A 19,721-nucleotide genomic window follows, 5' to 3' on the forward strand; every position below is an offset into this window, starting at 1 on the left:
AGGAATTTCCCTCAAGTGTATTTGTATATCCCAATACCACATTGCAGTCTCAATGGGCTCACAAAAGCCACAAACCCAGGCTCTCTAAAAGGACGGAAAACAACTCTGCGGAAAACAACTCTGCGAAAAAGCATCGGCCAATTAAAACAAAGACATTCTCATCTGACATTCGTAGATTCAATAGGAGCTATAGAAGGGCTTGTGTCATAGTTAATATGTTCAAATTACTTCTGGGTAGTTTATTTCCTTTCAGACTGTTCTAATTGCCTGATTTTCTTTCATTTAGTTTTTTTTAAAGGTGCTTTTGTAGTAAGTAGTAGATTTTAAACCAAAAGTAGTACTCAATTTGATGCAGAATGTTTTTGAATGTTTGCCAAACAAACAAACAGAGACATCAATTCCACACTATCAAATCCATCTTTGAAAAACAACAACGAAGCCTTTCAGTGGTAGGGAGGTAGCAGAGGGAGTGAGGGAGATCTGAAATGTGAGACTCCTGAGTAAACCAAGCAGAGACAGAAGGGGAGCTTCTTCTTTTCCACAAGTGATTTACAGTCCCCACAATGCACCTGCTTCTTCTCAGACACTGAAACACACACATCATCAGAGCCTCAAAATGAAGTGATATGTTGAAACAGGCTGAGGTACTGTTTACTGTTTGACCTGTGCAATTCAACATGTTCACAGCTTATGCACAAGTAGGGGGCAGATGCAGGCTATAGATGACATGTCATGGTTGTTTGTGTGCATAGTGGGTTTTGTATATAGTATATGTTAAAGAAATGAAGGTGAGGTAATGATTCTTTCCCCCCTTTCCTCCCAGCCTGTCTCAGTACAGCGATGAAAACATGATGGACCCATACAACCTGGCCATCTGCTTCGGCCCCACCCTGATGTCCGTCCCCGAGGGCAACGACCAGGTCTCCTGCCAAGCTCACGTTAACGAGCTCATCAAAACTATCATCATCCACCACGACACCATCTTCCCCGGGCCACAGGAAGTGCAGGGCGCCATCTACATCGTCCCTGGAGCTGGAGATGACTTCTGGTGAGGACAGGAAGTTGAATAGCTAAGACTTTAAGGACTTCAGGGAGTGTCCTTCGAGTGTTGTCTAACTACAGGGGGGTTGGAGATGATGAGGCGAGGAAAACAGTATATTAATTCAAAACAGATTATGGTAAAAACTAAAAGGGTAGAAGAAGGTGTGTCTAGTTTAAAAACTGAAATAGATAACCTAAATCAGGGATTAATATACAGCATGAAAATCGATAATATTGAATTTGGAAATTCAGTAGTTTAACAGCAACAGGGTAAGATTGAAAAACAGGACAGCACAGATTCACACAGATTAATAAAATTAGGATAAAATCAAAGAAATGTACTTTAAAATAAGAAATTAATTCAAATGAACATATATACATATTTGGTCATGTAGATGAGTAGATGAATAGAGGCAACATTAAAGCTAGTAAAAACCAATTTAAGGTAAATTCATCAAATGTAGAAAACAGGTTCTATTGTAGACATGTAGAAATATGTTCTGAGGCAAATCGAAAATATACATTTAAAAAGTTAATATTAAAAAAGGAAGGGGGGCAGGTGGTTGATTTAGGGACTGTCGTAGAGTGATGGAGGGGCTCAACTTGTCTGCTCCACTTAGGGCTAGGGGGGGCCCCGGGGATCAGCTTACCCTCCATCACACAGCATGCTTAGGAGCGCCTGACCACATCAGCATGCACACACACACACACACACACCACAATGCATACGAGGGTCAATTTGACACTAATGACTAGCCTCTGCACCAGTTATCATGATCGCTGCCAGTCAGTGCGGTGGCTCAGGCTGTTAGTCATGCTGGAGGAGCAGCTCTCAGTCTGTACTGTAGAGAGTGGAGACAGGAAAACACTGTAACACTGGCGGGGCTTCATTGCACCATAGCTAGTATTTACTTCCTGTGATCAGTACTGTACTTCTAGGACATATAGGCCATTTAGAGAAGGTCCACATTGACAAATGTAAAGGACATATAGTGGGTGTTTAATTTGTTGATTTCAGACTCAATATTGATTCATTAAAGCAGAATTTGTCAACATTCAAGCCAACAAGATAAATTAATAAAGCAAGTACAGTTATTCTAATATAATTGCACTCATCGCGGTGTACAGTTATCTTTACAACAATAAAATGTATCCACAACCACATTTATTTTTGTACAGTACATTGATAACTCTAAATCCATGGCAGTGTGACTATATATAGAATTACAATTTACAGAAAATATTACAAAGCATATATATATTCACATATATTGGAAGACTTATTTTTTTATGTTAAGTCAGCTTTCTGTGGGAGAATGAAGAGTGCCTTTAGCCTTAGACTCAGGACCTCAGTAAAATCCTGTCTTTGACCTTATTTTAAATCCAAGCAGAGAAAGAAGGCACATTTTAAATAAATAATGTTTTTCAGGGAGTGTAGAGGTTTGCGACCTGGCTATAACCTCGACACTAAGCAGTGGTGTGGTGCATGCCGTATGATGTTATGTGATTTATAAAGAGGAGTATGAGGTCAGACTGTGAGTCATCAACACATGTTGTCCATCCGAGACTTCTGTATTTTCTAACTTGTCTGCTGTCTGTGTCCTCCTCAGTGATAGTCCACACTGTGAGCCCCCCCTTGTGGAAGAGCCTGCGCCTGAAACCGTCTCTGTCAGCCGCAACAGCGAGGATGGTGCGTGTAACACACACACAGGAATACGTGCAATACATGTGGTTTATATACTGTACATAATGTTTACTTTTGCACCAGTTTATGAAATCTCATCCTGCTTTGCTTACCAGTTATGGCTCTAACCGTTTAAACCAGCTCACATCTTTCTCCCAGTAACTCGTTTATTATTCTGCTTTGTAACTTTTAACATTTGTGCGGTCACTAAATACAGCTGCACTAATCTGCTATGCACTAATCTGGCTCCCCTTCTCGTCCACCTCTCTTTTCCTCTCTTCATTCGTTGCTGCCTCCTGCTTCTCTGTCCACGCCCTGTGTCTGTCCACCGCTCTCTGAATCTCAGGCTCCTTGGCCGTTTCAGAGTCGGACGCCTTCGAAGCCATCGCTCGGTTTGACTACTCCGGCCGGACTAGTCGGGAGTTGTCGTTCAAGAAGGGCGCATCTCTGCTTCTCTACCAGCGGGCCTCTGACGACTGGTGGGAGGGGCGGCATAACGGCGTGGTGGGCCTGGTGCCGCATCAGTACATCGTGGTGCAAGACATGTAATATTTTTACTTTTTTTCTGATTTTTTTTTCACTTATATGGCTAAAGGGTTTTAAAAGGGCGGGCTTTTTGTCAATGCAAACAAAAAGTGTTTGACAGTAACATTTATTTCAGAATCAGAATACCTTTATTCGTCCTACAGAGGGGACATTTGCATTTGTTACAGCAAGAAAAGAGCAAAAGACAGCTTAATATTACCCAAGAAGCATGAATTAAAAATATTAAAGATACAAAATTAAAAGAAAAATTACACAATTTACAAAATACACATTCCTATCAACGTTCATGATTACCAAACGTAGAGGGAGTAAGTAAAAAGTAATCTAGATGAGCTTTTTAGACAACAATTTAGTGATTAATACACAGGATAACAAATATGCCTTTTCACTTTGGGTTACCGCTTCCTTAATTTAAATTAAAACGGGTAACAAAAGAGTTTATAAGAATCAGTGTTCATTATTCATTTAGAACAGTTTTTGCAGAAGAGTTTTGATCACTACTTGTGTTTCCTTACGAAGTTTTCCCGTGGTCTGTCTGGATACGAGTCATAAGTAAGTGATTATAAACTATTGTTTCAGGCCTGACGGGGGCAGGGGAAGTCCAAAGCCTGATATGGACAGCAAGGAGCTGCTGGAGGAGAGAGTTTCCACCAGGGTCAGCGCTGCCTCTCCTACTGGAGCTCATGTGGCCGACATCTACCTGGCCAACCTCAACAAGTGAGTCTCAGACTGTTCATAAATCATATGGAAGTAAGAACCATGAGATCTCTTATTTACCGGAGCTCTTTCAGCTGTAGACCACCGAAGACCACCAAACTCTATAACTCCTCACCCTTCAGTAAAGGGAACTGAGAACTTCCACACTATGTGCAATATAAATACCATGACGATCATGACAAAACACTCTGTGCTATATAACATGTGCAATATTATTAATAATGTTCTATAATAATGTGCAATTACGTATCTGCCACTACGTTGTTTTGCACCTCTCAATACTGCTCGTCACTGTGAAGTTTTTTACATGAATTATTTGACCGTCTATGTTACTTGTAGTTTTTACTGCACTGTTAGTGTTCAGTTTTATTATTATGCTGCTTTGTTTATTGTATCTTTGTAACTCTGGCACAACAATTTCCTTCGGGATAATTAAAGTCCTGTCTTATCTCTTATCTTAGATGACTTATGATTAAAGATTTTTGCTGTCGTTTTTGGACTTTCCAGAGTGAACATCGTAAATACAAAAATATAACTAATATTTGTCTCATTCAGGTTGAGGAAACGTCCGGAGTCCGGCAGCATCCGTCGATCGTTCCGCGGCTCAGAGAGCGAAAGTCCAGGAAGTCCAGTAAGTCCAGGACCCAGCGGAGGGGGAGGAGGAGGGGTGAGAACCGCTTCCCTCCCTGTTGGTGGGGCTCTGGTGAAAGAGAGCGGAGACAAACGACCTGTCAGCGCTCACAGCATCCTCAACTCAGTCACTCGCCACTCCTCTCTCAAGACCAAGGTACTGTTCCAGCTTTCCTTCAACACATTAAAGAAACACTTCATCCTAAAATGACTAATTGTATATCAATTACTCGCCCTGTGTTACTTTGAATTCTTAAAAAAAAGAACTTTGTTTTCCTCATGTCTTCACGGTAAACAAAGAATCTAAAAATGGAGAAAACCTTGATGAATTAAAGTAAATGGGTGTCGATTTTTAACAACAACAAAACTATATCAAAAACATCAGTTTAAAAATAATCAACTTGTGCAGTATAACTCGATCTCATTGATCTATTTCTATGCTCACTTCTTGCTAAAACCATTCTGCTTAAACGTAACTATTTAGTGCACCTGTGTATGCAATGAAACTGTTTATATTACTATTTAAGTTTCAAGCGGTAAGATAAAAAAAAAAACTAGTGTGTCAGGCCAGGTTTATCAAACCCTTATACCCCCTATATTATTGACCATTGCATTTTTAGATGTGAACCGAGAAAGAAGACATTATACAGCCATTTAAAAACCTATACTATAATCCCTTTCTGTCCACTGTCTGCGTGTCCTACTTTCCATATTGACACGTCTGTGCAGTAAAAAAGAGTGTGGACCTGCTAAACAAACCTATGCTGATGCTATGACTTCTATTACAATATGCCTTTTGAACATTCATGACATAAACAGCAGAGACCAAACCAACAGCACCCCCGTGTGTGAAAAGCGACTCATTACATCGAAGCGTTTATTGAATAATGTTTTGATATTTTCCATTGAGTCAATAACTTGTTAACCATAAGTGTTATTCGAATGTAATTGTTAGAGTGACTTCCTTTCAATTTCTTTGTATATTAAAAACTTTGACCTGAGTGAAAGAGATTCAGCAAAACTCCAGCATGTTTTGGATATTTACAGATCTGTTGTTGAATCAGAATACCTTTATTAGTCCCACAGAGGGGACATTTACATTACAGCACACAGCATACATTACATTTGTGGCACATTAAGAGCCACAAACAGCTTAATGAATATGTTACAACATTAAAAAGTATTAAAGTTTCAAAATGTCTTTAAAATCTTGGAGTGCTGCAAGATCATTAGTAGAGAGCATAGGACTGATTAAATGACACCTGGATTAAAAATTGGATGATTTTTTGATCCAGTTGTCTTTTGTTTCATCAATTATTTTCTCTGTCCCTTTAAGAACTCAAGGGAATGTCATTGTAGTGAATGTACTTTTTAATTTTGGCCAGCATTTAATTGTGGACATTATGAACATTTAGGTGGAGAGTCCACAGCTACGCAAGACATCTTCAGCAGGCCGCTCCAAAAGCTTCAGCAACCACAGACCGCTGGACCCTGAGGTGTTCTCCCAGGTGGAGCACAGCTCACAGGTACTGCTTCAGATCACCTTCATCCACAGCTGCCACTTTGGGTGTTTGAATGCACAAGATAATAAGTATTTTCCTCTCTCTCTCTCTCTGTCTCTCTCAGGACATTGAGGCTACGATGACCTCTGCGCTGAGTGAGCTCAGTAAATTGGAGAGGCAGAGCACATCGAAACACACACACACCCCGGACGTGGTGCTGGACACACTGGAGCAGCTGAAAGGTGTGTGTGGAGGAGGAGGAGGGGGAGGAGGAGCCTCGGAGCCCTCCAGTCCTCTCCACTCCCGTCTGCTACGGGACAGCGAGGGGGCTTCCTCACATGCACACCCGCTTCAGCGCAGCGCCTCCTCGGCCAGCGACGTGCCCTCCTCCTTCCGCCCGGCCAAGAGCCAGCCGCGGAGCCCCCTGCCCTCCGCCACCTCCCCCTCTCTCTCCTCTTCCTCCCTCTCCTCATCTGTACCTTCCTTCAGAGAGCTGCGCCCCCCAGCAACGAGGCCCAAGCCGGTGGTGTTCCCAAAGAATGGGAGCGGCAGTCCAGCCATGGGTTCCCCGACCTCCACTGTGCCCCCTACTCCTCCTCCTCCACTTACAAGCCACTCGCTCCCTCACACCCCTCCTCCTCCGCCCTCACCCCAGTCTAATGACAAACCCTGCCCGGTTTAGGACTTCCCAATCTGACCCACGATAATGATTCTCACAAACTCTTAGATTTCTTACAGCTCTTCTACAAGCAGATGCAGAAAGCACTTCATTTGATTGACACAAGACCTAACCCACTACTCATGTGTAGCATGCACTTCCTGGTGTCCAGGCGAGTTTCTAAGACGCCTTGTTCCCTTTGGTCAAGAGTTTTTTCAGCCCTTTCCTGGCAGCTCTGCTTATTGCAGTTCAACTATCAGAGGGTGTTAATACGAGAGAGAAAAAAATACACTTCTGTTTCTTTTGCCATCGCAGAGATCCCAGGCATCACTGGATTTAAAACATTATTCACAAGGGAACAGGACTCAGGACGGACACCTACAGATTACATACACTAGTTTGTGATGTTTGAAAATTGTGTTTGAGTGGGCGTGCAGGAGTGTTACTTGCCTTTACACACAGATCAAGTGAGGAACAAAAAGCACTGTTTGATTTTTGTATAGTAGACATTTTTTTCTTTTCATTTTATTGACCCATGACTAGCGGACTGGAAGGGAACGTTTGATTCCCGAGAATAGACTGTGAAATGCTAAGCTCTTGCTCTGTGTAGAAATCAAACACACTGACCTGCTGCTTCAGGAGTGGAAGACTGGAGATGAAGGTGGTCTTTTGAGATGATGAAAGGAAAGAAAACTGGGCCAAATATCAGTGTAAGTCATGTGATCCAGGGCTTTATTTGATCTCTTCCTCAAGTGTTTGATATGTTGGTGATTTCTTTTTTTTTCTTTTTTTATTACTGTTCAGTACTCGTCACAACAGGAGCAGTGTTCTCCAAAGCCTAACATGGCCACTAGTAATTCTGAATACACATATAGCAATACAGATGATAAAAGCTGGTAGTTTGAGGCATTACGCTGCTTCTCTCCTGCAGCTCTATTATGTGTGTAGGGGACCACTGAAACACAGCATTTTTATAGATAATGCTGGACTGTACACATACACACACATTCCCTCCAAATGTGTGTGTGTTGGTGTTTTGTGGCAGCTAAAAAAAACGTTCAGGTTTTCCTTGCATGCTGGGGCCATAGAGGGCAGCCACTATGGCGAGCTGGCAGCTTATATATCTGCAGTACCAGCCACGGGACGACTTCAAACAAACACAGCTTGCTCCTTTAACTATATACTTAACAGTAAAAAGGGTTATATTATTCTAATGGTGTGTATGTATGTTTTAATTAATCTTGATGATAACTGGAAGCATGGAGCTGAGGATCCTCTTGAGTGTGTTTTGAGATAGAAGCACAACCAACCACCTCATCCAATGGGCTCTTAAGCAAAAATGTTTTGTTATTACTTTTTGTTCCCAGTTGTTAATTAATGCTCAGAATCTGTAATGAAAAAAAAAATGTTGAACTGTGTATCTGTCTGGGTGTGTGCCTGTGTGAGCATGCGTGGATGTGTATTAGTATGTATGCACCTCACCCCCCACCCCTTGCCTCACGCATTACATATGGATGCCTCCCAACAGCATCTGTTTGAAAATGCCTCTCCCATATTATGGAGTACAAGCAGCCTTAGTTCTTACAAAATAATCACTATGTACATGTGTTTAGAGAAAAATATGTTGTCTTGCCTGGAAGAATCAGGACAAGAACATCAGAATCCAAGAATTAAATCTTAAATAAATAAATATATTATCTGCTAAAATGTACCCTTTGCCAAATTAGATCTGATGATGAATTAAAGAATACATGAATACTTTTGTAAACACTGACTTGGACAAATGGCTAAACATAAGACCTGTTTTTGAAACAGTATTGAGCTCATTTTACAGAGGCTTCCACATATTCTCCTCTATCACGCCCGTTCCCCGTCTACCAGGTAATGAATTATACTTGTTAAGGTTTATTTTTTATATCTGTTTACTGTTCGTGTAATACCTGGTGTATTCGTGTTGCTCTTACCTCATCAGAACAACTGGAGGGACTGTGACTGTGTGTTTGCCCTACCAGCACACACACTCACACATACAGATATGCATGTGGTTGGTTGGTTTGTTTTGTCCTGGCTGTGCCGTTACGGAGAGCTGGGACCCTCTTCGATCTTAAATCAATCATGGTGCACTTGAACAACTTGGCTTGCGTGTGGACTAACTGTGTGGGGATGATTTGTCAGAATTGAATATTGTTAAATATGCATTTTTGTGTCCATTTGAAAACAGCAGAACTAAAAAAATGACTAATGTCAAATCTATTTATAGTTGTCTCTGTATTACTGGAGAATCCTGTGTTCAGATGTACTTTGTATATACAATGTTGTACATTACAGAGGTACACTCTTTTTTGGTACAATATTGTACAGTAATAGCAATAGTAGTTTAATCAAATAGGCCTTATATAATTCTATGTGTAGTTCTTGTAGTAGATCTGTTTTTTAATAAACATTGCTTGCTATAAAGAGCTTTGAATTATTTGATGTCTGTAACAATAAAGAAAACCTATGACACGTTTCATTTCAGAAAATCTTCCATTAAAAACATTAATAAAGTAGCTGAACTTGGTGGAATTCCCCTCTAACAGAACAGTCACATACTGTACAGTACTCAGGGGCGCCGCCAGGGATTTTGTGCCCCATGAAAATATATCACATTGGTTACTTAAACATGTTTTTCTTAATGTTCTAAAATAGTTTGGGCCCCTGTCAGTCACGGGCCCTTATAATCGTCCTAACTTTGTACCCCCTTACGGCGCTCCTGACAGTACTGCAGTACCTGACAACACAGTGAACATGGAAAAGGTTGGTCATACACCAAACCAAATAACATTCATCTACATTGTTATTGTACTAACTGTAATTAACAATATTAACGTCTTAAGTTGCCTTGATCTGTTTATCAAAGCTGATAAATGTGCAGCTAGTTTTAATGACTTTGTATACTGCAGGGTATTTTGAGAGTGTACTCCAGGTGTAATTTAAGTCTTATTTAAATGTTGATTATATTGCACATCATTAATCCCAATCTGTAAAGTAATTGACGGCATTAAATAAATGTAGTGGAGTAAAGATACATGATTTACCTCTGAATTGTAATAGAGTAGAATTACAATGACTTAAATGGAAATACTCAAGTAAAGTAAGTATCTCAAAATTGTACTTAAGCACAGTACTTGAGTAAATGTAGGCTACTTCCCACTTCTGCAGATAATTGGAAATAGCACGGTGGAAATTCCGATGTTTCCCTTTAACATGAATGTGTACAACATGTATCTAAGAGAAAAAACAGTCACAAGTTGAGGAAACAACTTTATATAGCTACGCCTAGTAATGTCCCATAGAGAGTGTTTTTAAAAACATTTTACTCAATATAATCTCTCATTGAATGTCACAGACAGAAGGTCAGCGAAACTGTCAAATCTGCCATTTATATCCGCCACCATTTATGAATAGACATATCCGGTGTGAAGTCTACACTTCCTAAATCAGTCACAAAGGCTGCCAGACTTTGAAGGATCTCATGAAATCTTTGGATCCACGTAAGAAGGAAACAACAGGAAACTCTCGTGCAGCTGGTCTAAACTGTACCTGCTTAGACAGCAGCTGTGTCACAGTACGGACGAAGTTTCACAAGAAGGCGTGTTTCGTTTGTCAAGCAAATTGAATTTACCGTACATTCACGAACCAGTTTGAGCTGATATTTACAAAACTGACAATTACTTTGACGCTACATTTCACGGAAAGGGCTTGCTGGTAGATGAAATCAGCGACTCAGTTTTCACCGATTTCAGGTCGGATTAAAGTACAGCCAACTGCAGCTGTCCAGGTAAGCTAACAATGCTGCTAACTTTTATAAATTAACTTGTACAATAGTTTACTGAACTGCTTAATTCTTACCAGCATATACGTAATTCCCAAATAATTTAGTTATTACTGAATTGTTGTTAAATACACAGACAACCAACGTAGGCTGGCTGTCGGTTAAATTAGCTAACAAAAGTCATCAGAGCATAATGTGTAGCATAATAACTAAATTAAGTAAACTGCAGCTGTGAAATGTACATACATGTATCAAAGTACTTTACTACAACTTTGAGGTACTTGAACTATAGTTCAGTATTTATAAACAATATATAAACTTCTTCATTATTCAGTAGGCTACTTTTACTTTTTAAACTTTGAGTGTATTCTGATGCTAATTCATGCTAAGTTAGTCTTTAAATGCTTGAAGTATGGTATTACTGAATACTTCCTCCCCCACTGATTAACTTTTAACATTTCGTATACAATGAAGGCTTGTCTCTGTTAAATTAGATTTTAAATGCTTGACTTTTAGATAGCATAGCATTTGTAAAGTGTGGTGTTACCTGAATACTTCCTCCACCACTGGTTACCTGTTAATATTTATATTTGGTGAGGAATATGGATTTATTTGACAATGTTGTTATGCTTACCCACTTAGCTTATTAACAGATAGTATGTGTTTACTTAGTTCTGTATATTAATAACACATTTTAAGGGTTTTATCTCCCTAAGAATGCAAAGACAATCAGGTCTTGTCTCTGTTGATATTTAAAAGACACTGTCTCTGTCTCATACCCCCAGCATGTCGGGGATGACGGCCAGTACACCAAACTACCTGTGGTCTTTACAGGATGTCCTTGGCCAAGGAGCTACTGCCAGTGTCTTCAAGGCACGCAACAAGGTAGCCACGCTGCTAAGTTAACCTACACTGTTAAGTTAACCTACACTGTTAAGTTAACCTACACTGTCAAGTTGTTTTCCCCCTGAGCAGCTCACTCACATCACTGCTGCCAATATCTCTGATGTTTCAGCCTACTTGTTGGCCTAAAAAGCGTCACCAGGATGTGCGATAAGAAAAGGTTGTGGTTGCAGTGCAGTGCTGAAGTTTGCTGGTCTTTTATGGTGTTGTGACATGTTAAACTGATGTTAACAGGACTGTGTGTGTGTGTGTGCAGAAATCGGGTGAACTGGTGGCTGTCAAGGTGTTTAACATGGTGAGCTACAACCGTCCCCATGAGGTCCAGATGAGAGAGTTTGAGATGCTGAGGAAGCTCAACCACAGCAATATTGTCAGGCTATTTGCTGTGGAAGAGGTAAGGCTACTGTGTGGAGGAAAGACAAAAGAAAACACATCCAAGGCTTCAGTTTTGTTCCAAATTAAATGGAACATGGGATAGGAAAGCATTTAGTACCTCTGGTAACTTAACTTACATTTTCCTAATATTTACAATCTTAAAGGAAAGCACTCTTCTCTCTCTGCCTCTCTCTGTCTGTTTGTCTATCTCTTTCTCCAGCTGCCCTCTAAACAGAAGGTGCTGGTGATGGAGTATTGTTCAGGAGGAAGTCTGCTCAGCCTGCTCGAGGAGTCAGAAAACGCCTTTGGCCTACCTGAAGCAGAGTTCCTCACAGTTTTGCAGTGTGTAGGTGGGTATATATCTTTGTATTTCCCAATCATTTCATACGTTTAAGCTGAAGTATTCCTCCCTTTCCTTTCTGCAGTGCAGGGGATGAACCACCTGCGGGAAAAGGGGGTGGTACACAGAGACATTAAGCCGGGCAACATCATGCGGCAGGTTGCGGAGGACGGCAAGTCGATTTACAAGCTGACTGACTTTGGAGCAGCAAGAGAGCTGGAAGATGATGAGAAGTTTGTGTCTATTTACGGGACTGAAGAGTATCTGGTAAGATGACAGTCACATTATAAACATATTAATCCTATGTTAAGTGCTATCTGGTAATAATCATCATTACTTTGAAAGAGACTAGATGAGCTCATGCATTCGTCTATGCCGCACAATGCCTAGAATAAAAAACGTTTGATTCACCCAAATATAAAATGTACGGATAGTAAAGATGAATTACAATGACGATATAAATAGTAGGTAAAATTCTTTGAAGATTGTTTTTCCTATACCCTGAACAGCCTACAAGACAATTTCATAAACCTGTTTGATGTCGTAGCAGTTCTGTTATGGAGATTTGTCTCCACCATGTGTTGTTCAGAGTTCCCTTACATCATTAGATTCACTCATATTTCACTACTTTTGCCTTTAAGAGTTGGGGGGACGTTATTAACAGAAATGTGCTTTTCTGCCTCAGTGAAGGGGGGCGTTGCTGAGGAAGTTCATTCCTGCTCAGCTAAAGCCCTGGATAGAAAAGTGAATTGATAAAATGTGATGAAATAATAAATACCATTGTATCAATGGGCTAAGTCAGCTCGCTGCACTCTGTTATAGGTCAGTTACAAGATTATTACATCTATCTATAGACTGTATTCATATAAATACATATATGTATGTAGATCAATCAGTGCAGTTTGGTTGCAGAAACGGCATCTCTTTTAACTGCTGTAGTAATAGCTTGTTATTGTGAAAAGACAGTATATAGTTAGTCATTCATTTCTTTGCAGTATCCATTTTCAAAATCAAGGACGCAATCAATATTATAGTATATCACTGTTCCTTTTTTAAATTAAAATCATATTACTTTTACTGCTAAAAAAGCCCCATTTCAGTGTTTTGTTACGATCTCCACCATTGCATTTAAATCCCCTCCTAGCTTGATGTGAAAATCACCCTGTGTCAATAAAGTTTGATAGTGACTGTTTTATAGTAATCTTAGAACTTATATTTTCAAGCCTTGGTATCCCTCTAGTGGACAAATGGGTGTAAGGCCATTCATAAAAGCACTGATACACTTGTGCCTGCTACTAAATTGTGGATATAATACATGTTAAGGCAGAACACTGCATTAACTTGACACTTAAATACATCTCAAAATAAAGTCATATCAACATATGACTTGCTTGTATCCTCTCTTCTTACCCTGCGTGTGTGTGTGTGTGTGTTTGTGTGTGTAGCACCCAGACATGTATGAACGTGCTGTGCTGCGTAAGCCTCAACAGAAGTCCTATGGTGTGAGCGTAGACCTGTGGAGTATTGGTGTGACATTTTACCACGCTGCCACTGGGAGTCTTCCCTTCACACCGTACGGAGGACCCCGCAGGAACAAGCCCACCATGTGAGTTAATACATTAAATCACAGACCACACATTTCTGAATTTCTAACTCTACTCTATCTTTTTATTATATTGCCAGTTTTCTATTTGATTTTTCTGAGCGGGACATTATGTTGACAGTGAGTCTTAAATATCTAAAGCTCCTTCTCATCCTACCAGTAACTTATATTTTCTCAGTCTGAATAAAACCCCACCATCCATTTGATTTGTTCCAAACGCTTAGATTGCTGCTTAGAAAAAAGATGATCTGCATGGTGTTTCTTCAGGAAGCCTGGAATATCTGCGAGAACATGAATATTTATCAATCACCCATCAGCATTACATGTGTGTTTTTATTTTGTAGGTTCAAAATAACTACAGAGAAGCCCACAGGAGCAATAGCTGGAGTGCAGCGGATGGATGGCGGGCCTATAGAGTGGGGCTACCGCCTCCCTCACAGCTGCCAACTCTCACAGTATGTCACCAAATAAAGAGCTTGTAATCATGCATCTCTGTCTTTAATGACAACACACTGCTTACATTGTCTTGATTTAACCTCTTTCTGTCCCTCTCTGTGAGTAGGGGTCTGACGGCACAGCTGGTTCCAGTTCTAGCTGGTATAGTGGAGGCTGACCAAGACAGGTGTTGGGGTTTTGAGCAGTTCTTCAAAGCCACCACAGACATCCTGCAGCGGCAGCCAGTTCACCTCTTCTCTCTGCAACAGGCCATGGAACATTGTATCTACATACACCACTACAGCACGTAAGACTGCACAGGTGTATCTTCACACACATTCATCTGATAAAACACAGAGTAATCAGTCCACATGTTCACAGGACTGTTTACTACATAGAAGACTTTGATGCAAAGCTAATTTGCTAACTGTCAGATAAGAGTCAGTGATACCTGAAGTAAAGATAGCGAGGATGCCACAACTTTGGCATGTCATTTATTTGTTCAAAACTAAACTTGAGTTTTAAACTGCTGATTTGTGTCAATATTTTTTCCCAACTTTCATTTTGTAATTATGGTGGCAGTGTTATTGGTGCCACAGGTATTTATTTTCAAGGCTGCCCAAAGATTATTGCTGCAGCGCTATGCCAATTATATATTTGAAATGTGCCTCACTGCTTATTTGGTGTTTTTGTTTACTTGGTGGGGTTTTAAGGATCGATATAGATGAGGTACTGCAATGTGGGATGATAACACATGTTGGTATTTTGGTCCAAAGTTATTGTAATATATGATTCATCAGTTGATGATACCACCAACAAGCAAAACATGTGGATCAAATTCAGGATTATGAGTATAATGTATGAAAACAATGCCCCCTCCCCCTCCCCCCTCGGTTCTCTCAGGGTGTCTGTATTCTTTGAGGAAGTGGCGGCTCAGACTGGTATCGCAGTTCAGCTGCAACACCTGCTGTACCTGGGTCACGACCTCCCTCTGGAGGGCAACATGAAGGTGGTCAACCTCCCACCTACCACACCTGCCCGGCCCCTCATCCTGCTCAGCTACGGGCCTGAAGCAAACGCCAGCCTGCCCTTCAGAGAACGTGAGACAACAAACGATACGTTTCCTCAAGCCTTTCCTCTTCTTTATTCCTTGATATGAAAGAGCTTTGATACGAGGTGTTTTCCAGTATCACAGTGACTCACACGACACACACACACATCTTTGTGAATGAGCTTTTTTAAGCGAAATGTGTTTAGTAATATTTATGTGAATGCCAATCTCAGATAAAGGGAAATTATATTTTAAAAGATGAATGTTGGTTAAAATGTAAAGTAATCACATTTAAAAATAACGTCTGCATGCCCAGGCACACTCATATTAGAGTGTTTCCATATGTCATGGATTGTTTCTGGTGTGTTTCCATTCATTCTGTAGCAGAGACTCCAATCATCCCGTCCAGGTTTGACGTTCTGGCAGACTACAATTTCTCTAAGGTACTGCTGATTCACCGTTTTTATCTGCCATCCAAATGCCTTATTAATATTTGTATTGTATGTAATAAAAGCACCCAACACATTATTTATGATCTCCTCTACTCCCTCCCTTCTCTGTAGGTAATGGTGGGAGTGGTCCACCAGTATCTGAGGATAATAAAGTTGCTGCACACACACCAAGAGCTGCTGCTGCAAGGATATTACAGCTACATGTGAGACACACACTCTTAAATGCACTGCTTGACGTGCCTCTGAGGTTGTGTACGGGCTGTACGTAATGACCCTTATCAAACTCTTCTCACTTCCATTTGTCCTCCTCCCTCACACTCATTGTTTCTCAGGATGAGGCTGCGAAGAGAGTGTGAAGAAGCGATGCACAGTATCGCCATGGTCACCGTCAGACTGCAGTCTTGTCTCAATGTAGAACACAGGACTCACACACTGTGAGTAAAATGCATCTGAGATCTCTTAGAGGGTTGAAATGTCCAACTGTGTGTTTAAATGACGTGTGTTATGATACAAAGCAGCAGAGGCTAATAGAACTAGTCATTGTGATGTAGGTGTCTGACTACTCTGTTAATGTAACTGCTATCAATAGATGTTGTAGATTGACAAATCACATATTTGATATTTAACCTACAACCTCGTTCTTTTTTCTCCCACTCTCTCCCCATATCCATGGCCTCTTTGTTTTTCTAAGAGGCCATTATGATTCTGAAAACCAGGGTTCAGCTGATGGCAGGCAAAAGCTGCATCTGGTAAGTACTGTCAGATATTACAGCTTTTCTGGCAGATGGAAATACTGTTGCCAATGGGTTTTTCCCCTTATTGTTATGCCATTATTCCTTTTAATAATCAGCGTGTAATGGAGAATTGCACATCATTTGTAGGGATACATATCCTCATTATTGAGTAGGACTGGGAAGACTGAGATGCAACATTACTGGACTCAAATCACTTTTATTCGGAACGCTCCAAATGTAAACTCCAGTGTTTTGGATTGTATACCATTCATTTTGGGGCAGATTTGTGATTTTTTTTGTTATGTGGCTGCCGTCTCTCCAGGTCCGTGAGCACTTGCCTATTTACGCTGGCGGTATCCAAGAGTTTCAGAACCGACTGGACCATCTGCAGATCGAACAGGCCAAGTTAGCAGAGACGCTGGCCAGTGACAAGAGGTACTCCCTCCCTTCAGTAACTAATTGCTCTCCAACACAAATGGCTGTTCTAATGTTGCACTTCCTTTCAATGCCACGACTATTCCGTCACTGTTTTTTCTATTGTATTTAAAGCAAGATGTTAATGTACCTGTTTGATTGTTGCAGCAGTTAACCTTGATAAAAAGCAGAACTGTTTTTTATTTTTTGTCAATGTTACCATTAAAAACATTTTTGTTAGCTTGGGGGAGCAAGCACAAAGCCTTACGGTGGCCTCATGAGTTTGTGGTGTTTGACCTCTGACCTCTTGCCTCCCACAGCTGTCAGAAGATGGAGATGCTGCTGCAGAAGATAATGGCAATTCATCAGCATTACCGCAAAGACAGAATGACTGGCAGTATGTGTTTACCTTTTTGGGTATAGACTTTATTACTCTTTTTGTACATGTTCAAATTGACAATACCTCCCTGTTTTCTGTATCTCTCCACAGAGTTGGCGTACAATGACGAGCAAATCCACAAGTTTGAGAAGTGAGTATGTAATGTCCTGCTCACCCTGCCTGTGAAGGATGTCATTCTGAACTCTCCTGTAATCTGCTTGTCACTCTTCCATCCCAGACTCCACCTGTCGGCCCACATTAAGCGAGTGAAATCTCTCCTTAAAGACGACTGCGTACAGAGATACAAAGAGCTTTTGGCCTCAACAAGGACATGGAGCAGGTCAGAGCCGCCTCTCGAGTCCTTTTCACACGGCAAACAATCTTCAGAATCACCTCAGCTCCCAACCACTACAACTATTTATTCACAATGAGACAACTGTTTGTTAGATGTTATGATGGAAGCTTATATGGAGATAAGCACAGGACTGTAGGGCATTGCTATTCATCGTTTCTTCTCAAACTGAGTGAATTGGTAGTCTTCATTGTAAATCTTCACAATACACTTGTTTAGGAAGTGATATTAACATTATGAATGACTTTACGCTATCATTATTTAATTACTTTTTGATTTTGTTCGGATAAACCAATCCAAACTGACGTCTTATTTTGAACTGGAGCATCTGCAGATGATATGATACTCGTAATGTTACAAAGCTCTAAAGTAAGGTACGATACGTGACGAATAAAAGCACATTTCTGTTATCTTTGCTGCCACCTTGACTGTAAGGGACATGAAAGGAATGATTGAGGGACTTCCAACGTGTCTTTGTTTAGGGGGAGAGCGAGGGATGCACCACTGAGTGACCATTTCTAGTTTTTCTCCTTTGTTTCGAAATTATATTTGTATTTATCTTCTACACATCACATTTCGACACTACAAAATACCTTCACATTGGATTTCTCTTCTGCTTTGGCCTTTAACCCGTTGCAAAGATGTTGAGTTGACTAACTGAAGTGTGTCCCTTCTGTATTTGCAGTGTGTTGCTGGAAATGCAGACTCGACTCCAGGACTTCTGCTCTTTCTCCACTGGCTTGTTGGCAGACCTGGAGATGAGTGAGCAGCGGCAAAATACTGTACGGTCAACATTTCACCTTCTATGGAACTAATATCAAATATTGTAACATAACACAAAATGGTTACCTGATGTTTATCATTATCAGTTCAGTGGTCATGTTAGTGATTTAACCCATGTAGCGTCTCGGTGATGATGTCTCATCTGTCCTCCGCAGGCTCTGGACAGAATCCTTTCCACTCTGCAGTCCACTGGAACAGGACCACAGCCTGAAATTGCACCTAGAGACAAGGACCAGATGGTTAATAGGTGTGTGATTTTGTGAATGTGTGTGTGTTTGCAAGATTGAGACGCTTGTCCTAATAAAAATATCTTCCTTCTTTTTCTAGGATGCACCATCTAAAGCAGGACATGGAGATTTTGGTCAGGGAACTACATCATAACAACAGCATTATTGAGAGGTGAGTTGAGCAACATCCTGTCTCTATGGAAACGCACAGTCCCATATACCCCAAGTGAGAAAGGATGATGTTGACGGTTTGCATTTGTCTTCTCCTGTAGTCTGGGAGCAGGGAACCCTGCAGAGTCGAGCTTGGCCAGACCGTCTACACTGTGACAAAAGTGCCTCATCTTAACAAACAAACACACACACACACACTCTGGCAAGCACTGCATTTAAACACCCACTCACCCAACAGTTATGGACGATGCATTGAATCTTCTTTTCAAGGTCATTCTGTATGGAGAGGAAGCAGGCGAAGACAATCGATAAAATGTGAATCTCAATTTAGAGATAAGATGCACAGAATGGATGAGGAGGAAATGCCACTGATGGGTTTTGTGTGTGTGTGTGTGTGTGTGTGTGTGTGTGTGTGTGTGTGTGTGTGTGTGTGTGTGTGTGTGTGTGTGTGTGTGTGTGTGTGTGTGTGTGTGTGTGTGTGTGTGTGTGTGTGTGTGTGTGTGTGTGTGTGTGTGTGTGTGTGTGTGTGTGTGTGTGTGTGTGTGTGTGTGTGTGTGTGTGTGTGTGTGTGTGTGGTGTGTGTGTGTGTGTGTGTGTGTGTGTGTGTGTGTGTGTGTGTGTGTGTGTTGTGTGTGTGTGTGTGTGTGTGTGTGTGTGTGTGTGTGTGTGTGTGTGTGTGTGTGTGTGTGTGTAGCAGCTCAATACAAACCTCATTAATGCCTTTAGTGTTATTGTATTTCTAATACGCTCCCACAGCGATGGGCCGTCAGGATAAAGCAAAGTGAAAGCAAAGGCAGCTTAGTATTTTTCTAAAGCCATGTTTCATCTTTGTGTTAATACACCCAAACTGACACTATATCTCTCTGTCTCTGTACTTAGAAGGCTTGAGACGTTTTCTGTCTTCTTCCTA

At 40.9% G+C, this 19,721-nt stretch overlaps 2 protein-coding genes across 7 annotated transcripts in view; both read left to right on the forward strand.

The window, feature by feature from the left end:
• The window catches only part of srgap2 (SLIT-ROBO Rho GTPase activating protein 2), a 64,622-nt gene extending 55,334 nt beyond the window's left edge, over window positions 1–9,288 (forward strand). For 2 of the 4 annotated variants that reach the window (XM_034218273.1, XM_034218276.1), the window contains exons 17-23: window positions 824–1,048; window positions 2,652–2,731; window positions 3,072–3,270; window positions 3,851–3,988; window positions 4,544–4,775; window positions 6,034–6,144; window positions 6,245–9,288. In XM_034218273.1, the coding sequence (XP_034074164.1) occupies window positions 824–1,048; window positions 2,652–2,731; window positions 3,072–3,270; window positions 3,851–3,988; window positions 4,544–4,775; window positions 6,034–6,144; window positions 6,245–6,802 (1,543 nt within the window). In that variant the 3' untranslated portion in view covers window positions 6,803–9,288. The other 2 variants (XM_034218274.1, XM_034218277.1) reach the window with 2 other exon arrangements.
• Window positions 9,289–10,264: 976 nt separating this feature from the next.
• Window positions 10,265–19,292, forward strand: ikbke (inhibitor of nuclear factor kappa B kinase subunit epsilon). 3 transcript variants are annotated; one of them, XM_034218335.1, is made up of 21 exons: window positions 10,265–10,598; window positions 11,378–11,477; window positions 11,752–11,889; window positions 12,091–12,220; window positions 12,296–12,477; window positions 13,656–13,816; window positions 14,158–14,268; window positions 14,376–14,555; window positions 15,152–15,348; window positions 15,684–15,742; window positions 15,863–15,954; window positions 16,084–16,185; window positions 16,443–16,500; window positions 16,808–16,920; window positions 17,220–17,296; window positions 17,390–17,429; window positions 17,517–17,618; window positions 18,316–18,412; window positions 18,569–18,660; window positions 18,741–18,812; window positions 18,913–19,292. In XM_034218335.1, exons 2-21 carry the CDS (start codon window positions 11,379–11,381, stop codon window positions 18,965–18,967), a joined length of 2,157 nt encoding a protein of 718 aa, XP_034074226.1. In that variant the 5' UTR covers window positions 10,265–10,598; window position 11,378; the 3' UTR covers window positions 18,968–19,292. The 3 variants fall into 3 exon arrangements, with proteins under 3 accessions (XP_034074226.1, XP_034074227.1, XP_034074228.1); XM_034218336.1 differs by having other exon boundaries at window positions 15,687–15,742; XM_034218337.1 differs by lacking the exons at window positions 10,265–10,598; window positions 11,378–11,477; window positions 11,752–11,889; window positions 12,091–12,220; window positions 12,296–12,477 and adding an exon at window positions 12,522–12,954.
• Window positions 19,293–19,721: the final 429 nt, after the last annotated feature.

This window comes from Gymnodraco acuticeps, unplaced genomic scaffold (genome assembly GCF_902827175.1).
Source record: "Gymnodraco acuticeps unplaced genomic scaffold, fGymAcu1.1, whole genome shotgun sequence".
NCBI lineage: Eukaryota > Metazoa > Chordata > Actinopteri > Perciformes > Bathydraconidae > Gymnodraco > Gymnodraco acuticeps.

What these genes read in the sequence shown, in the direction of transcription:
- ikbke (XM_034218335.1), top strand. Translation starts at nt 11,379, where the DNA reads ATGTCGGGGATGACGGCCAGTACACCAAACTACCTGTGGTCTTTACAG. An exon ending in GGCTATTTGCTGTGGAAGAG is followed by an intron (nt 11,890 to 12,090) that starts GTAAGGCTACTG and finishes CTCTTTCTCCAG; the next exon opens with CTGCCCTCTAAACAGAAGGT. An exon ending in GTGAGCAGCGGCAAAATACT is followed by an intron (nt 18,413 to 18,568) that starts GTACGGTCAACA and finishes TGTCCTCCGCAG; the next exon opens with GCTCTGGACAGAATCCTTTC.